Below are 6,565 nucleotides of genomic sequence, written 5' to 3'. Positions count from 1 at the left end.
CATCCAGACAAATAGCTGGATGTGTTTATTAAAAGAACATTTTGTCCTTGATTTAAACACAATAGCTCCACTCAAGATAGCAATGGGGGTGGAGAGCCTTGTTCACAGGGTGCAACCGCAGCCTCACTGGCTCTAGGGAAATGCATAAGACCAGCCTTGTTCTGAAGAATTTGGGGTTTTTTCCACTCGTGTGAACACTTTGCCCAAGGGTAGGAGGAAAAGCGGGGGCGTAGTGGTGGAGAGGAGCTGCTGGTAGCTCCGAGAGTCGCAGTCGGATAGGAAGGGCACCTAACGCAAATATCACCACAACAAACCAACCCCTCCCTTGGTCCAGCAAGCAGCCTCGCTTAGGTGCCTTCACAGGGTAACCTTCTGGGCATGCCCGATTGCTGCCTCCCATGGTATATAAACTGCCCCACGAGGAAACAACCCATATTCAGCACGAGAGAGGCTATCCCAAAATGAAGGCTTTCCTTGTCCTGCTGCTGGGAGCAGTCCTGTGCTTGGACTCAGGTAAGACAGCACGGAGATGCTACCTCGCATCCCCTCCAGCAGATCTTCAGCTAGGAGAAAAGATTTGTGATGGGGTTTGGCAGTGAGGGAAGAAATGCTGACTCAGTTGTCATATGAAGACATTTGCTTTTTGATGGGATGTCCTGGATGTTGCCTGGAAAAAATGCATAGTCCCACCCTGCTGATGGTGCGATCCTAGTGCTGGATAGAGCAGCTTCCAGGAAAGATAAATCCTATACAAAACTGAATTTAATTGAAATCAAAGTTATTTAAGCCAGACCATGGCCGGGGGGTGGGTGGGGGGGTGGGGTGTTAAGTGGGGTGGGAGGATTATTTTTCCTCTTCCCAGGCTATCAAAATTGCAACATTTCTGCAAAGGTAAGTTTAAGTTTTGCTCAACTTGTTTTCTGACTCTTGATTTCAAAAGTGGCCTCTGACGCTGCACAGATTGTCGGAATTTTAATGGGACAGAAAAAGGGAGAATGCCATGGCATGTTATTTTATAAACTGGATAGGTGGGATTCGGACACAGTCAGGTTTTTCTAACCTCACTGGGAAAAAATGGTTTTAAACCAGCTTTTCCCTATTACTAGAGAACAGAAGAAGCAGATTTGAGCAGAAATGTTTCTCAATCAGCAGAGGATGTTTAAGGAATAGACTGAGAAGGGTCTTGTACAGTCCTGGCCAGACCTTATCCTCTGCCAGCTTCCATCAGAGTGCTCTGAAATTTGACTTCCATTGCATTAAAAGTCAGATAAATGTGAGAGCAGAGTGCAGCACTACAGACAAACTGGGGTTTGGCTCCTTGCCTCTCTGACTGCATCAGTCATTTATACCAGAATGGCTTGGACAGAGGGAGACCAAGTTCCTCAAGTCACTTCTTGTTCCTGCTCTGAATACCACTAATTTCTAAATAGGGCTGTGGTGTGTTGACCCTGGCTGGATGCCAGGTGCCCACCAAAGCCGCTCTATCACTCCCCTTCCTCAGCTGGAAAGGGGAGAGAAAATATAACGAAACGCTCACGGGTCGAGATAAAGACAGGGAGATCCCTCTCCCTCACCATTACCCTCACAGGCAAAACAGACTCGACTTGTGGAAATCAGTTTAATTTATTACCAATCAAAATCAGAGTAGGATAATGAGAAAATAAACCCAAATCTTAAAAACACCTTCCCCCCGCCACCTCCCTTCTTCCCAGGCTCAAATTCACTCCCTATTTTCTCTACCTCCTCCCCCTGAGCAGCACAGAGGGACGGGGAATGGGGGTTGTGGTCAGTTCATCACACATTGTCTCTGCCGCTCCTTCCTCCCCGCACTCTTCCCCTGCTCCAGCGTGGGGTCCCTCCCACGGGAGACCGTTCTCCATGAACTTCTCCAACATGGGTCCTTCCCACAGGCTGCAGTTCTTCACGAACTGCTCCAGCATGGGTCCTTTCCACGGGGTGCAGTCCTTCAGGAACAGACTGCTCCAGCGTGGGTCCCCCGCGGGGTCACAAGTCCTGCCAGAAAACCTGCTCCAGCGTGGGCTCCTCTCTCCACGGGGCCACAGGTCCTGCCAGGAGCCTGCTCCAGCGCGGGATTCCCACGGGGTCACAGCCTCCTTTGGGCATCCACCTGCTCCTGCGTGGGGTCCTCCACGGGCTGCAGGTGGAGATCTGCTCCACCGTGGACCTCCATGGGCTGCAGGGCACAGCCTGCCTCACCATGGTCTTCACCAGGGGCTGCAGGGGAATCCTCCCCCTCCTTCTTCACCGACCTTGGTGTCTGCAGAGTTGGTTCTCTCACATATTCTCACTCCTCTCTTCTCCAGCGGCCGTTGCGCAGCTGTTTTCCCTCCTTCTTAAATCTGTTATCCCAGAGGTGCTACCACCATTGTTGATGGGCTCAGCTTTGGCCAGCGGTGGATCTGTCTTAGAGCCGGCTGGCATTGGCTCTGTGGGACACAGGGGAAGCTTCTAGCAGCTTCTCACAGAAGCCACCCCTGTAACCCCCCCACCCCTACCAAAACCTTTCCATGCAAACCCAATGCAAGGGCTTTTCTGTGTCCTAAAAGATTGCTTTAGGCATTAGGGTATTGACTTGAGGGATTCATGATACATGCCTGGTGGTCATGGTTTTAAAGTACATATGTATATACATTAACTCTCACACTTGCAAGGCTCCAGTGATGCCCTGGGGCATGGATAGGTAATAGGAACAGGTAATTGCACCATGCTTTCACTCCTCTGGGGACTATTTTTCATCAGGGCTAGACACTTGTAAGCTGCAATGCTTATTCTGCCTTTGCTTGATGTATGTAACAGCGCAGCAGATGTTAACAACACTGACTTGCGTCCCCCATAGAGTGGCATCTCCATGAGGGGGTGGAAACACATGGTGGCCTCATTTTCAGCGGGACACAAAAGCCGTGTTTTCACTTTGCTTTCAAAGAGGGGGTGATGGAGAGCATGTGTCACAAGTTGGTCAAACTGAGACAACGGGCTGGAAGAGACTTCGCAAATTGTCTGCACCATCCCTCCCTCACCCGCTCTTCTCTCTATGCTTTCCCTCTTTCATCCAACCCTGGCAATGCCTCAGCTAAGGCTCACAAGCCTGTCTGGTAAAACACTTACGTCTATAGAGGGAGACAAATAATATAAGCCTGTCCCTTCATCCCAGCTCAGGAGGTGGGAACATCACAAAAAGCCTGTTCCAGACAGGAACTGAGTTAGGTATCCCAAATGCAGAGGGAGAAGCATTTGGAAAGCATTTCCTATTGAGTGATGAGACTAGTCAATTGGACCATCTATCCAGCTGGTCTCTTTTTGCTCCCTCACTGCACTGACTAGATCTGAAACAGCTTCAGCACCTGCAAAACTTGATTCTCACCCCAAGCAAGTATACTATTCTCCACCAAAAATAGAAAAAAAACATTTTTTTCCCAATAACAGAGGTACTGTCTTTCTTTGAGGACCCACAGGAATGGTCCTGTTTCCCAGTTCCGTGGAAAGCTTCAGATGGATTTGTCTTATAACCGCTCTTGGTCTCTTGCAGGTTCTTCTTTGCAGTGTTACAACTGCATGTCACAACTCAGCAACTCCAACTGTCAGAAGAAAGTGGACTGCAAGGATAAGGAAACCACATGCAAGACAGATGTGATCAGTAAGGCAAAGTGGGGGTGGGCAATGTCTTAGTTGTGGCATTGGAGCCAAGCATGGTCCCAGCCTCAGGCGTCCAAGCCAGCCTCACCTACTCTAGATACACCAGCTGGTGTGGGCAAGCAAAGCTCAGTATACAGCAGGAAGAGAAAAGCCATCTGGGGAAAAAAGGTGATAAAAAAGATTTCATATGACTTTCTTGTTAAATAAAAATGACAGAAGTAAAATATTTATCCCTTGGTGATAGATAGCTAGTCCCTTGGTAGTGGCGCTGGCCATCACCAAGTCCTCTCCCCGCACTGGCGATGGGACTGTGATTGCAAAGTCATATTAGCATGTACATGCTGTACCCCATAAATTCTTTGCCAATAGATCATGCTAAAAATTGAGCAGCATTGGCCAGTACAGTGCCAGTGCCTGGAACGAATCTCAGGAGGGTGCAGCTGCACTTGACGTTGCAAATACCTACCAATGTCTCTCACCTGTACAAAATTGGGTTTATTTCTCTTTCGTAACACCAACAATTATTCGCTTACAAGGGCAATAATTAAGTTTACCCATTTGAAAAGTTTGGAACATGGATTAAAATGTGAGGGCCTGTGAAACCTAGTCATGAAGTTAGGAGGAGCATTCAATGACAGAGCTGACTTCAGGTGAATTCAATGAAAATGATAGCATTTCACCTAAGCCCATATACAGCCAGCTCTGAATGCAGCCACCTGTGTGTCTCTGGGTAAACTCCTTCAACAGATTATGATTTAATTCTCCCATTTGAGATCTGGCAAAAAAATGTTTAACCTGTTCAGATCTGTGGTGACAGCTCAGTTGCTCTTAGACCTGGGGCACAAAACCCATCGGTGGCATGTTCAAACTCATCTCTGTCAGGCAGTGAATGCAATACCTCCAGTAGGCATCCTCCTTGTTGGGAGTGTGCAAACCCACGGTCATACAGTCACATTCAGGAGAGCCAACCCATTGTATAACCCACTGGCCCTATACACTAAATTTGCATATGTCAAAGACTTGGTGCCCAGAATAGATTGTGCAAGATCAGGAGATCTCATGGAAACCATAATCTGCTGGTAACCAGCAGTTACTGACTATCAACTGGCCACAGAAAAATAGACTGTGCCTCTCAGAAACAAATCAAACAATAACTTTGTCATCTGTGAAAAGGGGATAGCCCTGTTTCCATAACTTCCCTGGGTGTTGAAAGGCTCCGTGCAATGAAGATGTATGGGATACTAGCAAGGATTACCCCACATGCTTGCTCCTCATCTGTTAGTAGCTTAGACTCCACAACAGAGGTGTTAATGGCTACTTACATTATTAATTAAATTATTATATTTTCTGTAGTTGGTGCTGTTTCAGAAACTCCTGAGAATTGTGCTGTGGAATACACTGTCTTAAGCAAACACTTGGGGATTGAAACCCTTCCCACCCCTGCTGACGAACTGACACCCCAAAAATACAACCTGCTGCAGTAAAACATGCAGCTGTTTGGAAACGCTCTTTTTTTTTTTCCAAGAAGTGAGCTCAGACAAGAATAGCATCTCATTATTCAGTTCCATGAGGCTTGGCTTGGCTTGCATTGTGTCCTTGTAGTAATGGTCCTGTTTTCCTTCCAGGAGTCGTAGGACTCTTCAGCATCATCAGCAAGGGCTGTGACTCATCATGTGAATCATTCCACCAGGACTTCAAAGTGGGCAACAGGAATATCTCCTGCTGCAACAGTGACTTATGCAATGTCAACGCAGCAGGCACTGTGAGGGGCAGCTATGGGATAGCAGCAGGGATAGCAGCCAGTGTGCTCTGGACCTTCCTGAACAACAGACTGTGAGGAGCAAAGAGGACTCCCATGACCACAGAAAGTCTTGGAGCACCCCTTTTATGACAGGAATTGTAACCGGGAGCAAGGTGGTCTGTTTTGCATACAGAGTCCTTGGAGCTGATGGCAGATCTTTGCCGTATGACAGCTTCTTCATTACTGTTACTGCATCACTGTAGTGCTACCAGATAAGAAAATATGTGTGCATGCTACCCGAATAACACCTAAAGTATACTTATTTCTGAATCAAGTGTGAGTTTGTTACCTGTATATCACTTAGTCATGTATTTCTGCACCCAGCAGCAACTGCAGGTGGGTGTATTGCATGTCTGGCCAATGTTCAGTCTTGGTCATTGCTGTGTAATGATACTATGTGCCGAGAGGTGCCATGGCAGAGCAGAATAGAGGTGGCATCTGTACCTCCAAAACGTGAAGGGCTCTGGCTTATGACAAACTCTGGAGGGCACATACCTCAAGAAAACCTGTGGAGAGCAATCACACCTGAAGGGGAACTTGCTTATGACCTAGAGACCTTGGGAACCTGCACCTTGTTAGCTACCGTACAAGACAAAAGCATTGCTCACCCTTCCCTTCTGCGTGTGCATACAGCCATCCATATACCTTCCTATAGCTGTAGCATCCTTGGGATGGTGGGCAGGACTGCACATTCAGGAGGTACCTGGAGCACCATGGTGGGCAATAACCATTGGAGTGGAAAGGGTGTCCCCATGGTGTCCTGGTCAACCCATGTGTGACCTCAGTTCTGGGGTTGCCAGTCTCCACACTGGCCATAGTGACATCCCCTGAAGGTCCCCATCTCACACAAGCAGGTTCTCAAGCTTTCTTCTCCAAATTCTTCCTTTATCCATTCCACATGCCACAGCCTGGGACGCAGCTCCTGTCACAAGGCTGAAGAAGTGTTTGTCTTAAAGGTGTTGTGGGGTTGCCTAGCAGACCAGGGAGAGTGGAGAAAGTAAATATCAGAGCTCTCGTTTCCCCCCCTGAGTACCTTGATCATGGAGGTAAACACATACCTATGGGCACACACCTACATGAGATACAGTCAGTGAGGGATGGGGAGGAGGC

At 48.0% G+C, this 6,565-nt stretch overlaps 1 protein-coding gene across 1 annotated transcript; it reads left to right on the top strand.

The window, feature by feature from the left end:
• Positions 1-461: 461 nt before the first annotated feature.
• LOC104252491 (prostate stem cell antigen) lies at positions 462-5,491 on the top strand. Its single transcript, XM_059815887.1, has 3 exons — positions 462-513; positions 3,548-3,655; positions 5,280-5,491. The coding sequence occupies exons 1-3, from the start codon at positions 462-464 to the stop codon at positions 5,489-5,491; spliced, it is 372 nt and encodes a 123-aa protein (XP_059671870.1).
• The last annotated feature ends 1,074 nt before the right edge of the window (positions 5,492-6,565 follow it).

Source organism: Gavia stellata, chromosome 3 (genome assembly GCF_030936135.1).
Source record: "Gavia stellata isolate bGavSte3 chromosome 3, bGavSte3.hap2, whole genome shotgun sequence".
NCBI classification, from domain to species: Eukaryota; Metazoa; Chordata; class Aves; order Gaviiformes; family Gaviidae; genus Gavia; species Gavia stellata.
Note: the sequence above shows the minus strand (reverse complement) of the source record. Positions and strands in the feature narration are given on the sequence as shown.

Bases quoted from the DNA above. Each gene is read 5' to 3' on its own strand.
- LOC104252491 (XM_059815887.1), top strand. From the start codon at position 462: ATGAAGGCTTTCCTTGTCCTGCTGCTGGGAGCAGTCCTGTGCTTGGAC. The intron at 514-3,547 runs GTAAGACAGCAC...GGTCTCTTGCAG, and splicing joins AGTCCTGTGCTTGGACTCAG to GTTCTTCTTTGCAGTGTTAC. The intron at 3,656-5,279 runs GTAAGGCAAAGT...TTTTCCTTCCAG, and splicing joins ATGCAAGACAGATGTGATCA to GAGTCGTAGGACTCTTCAGC.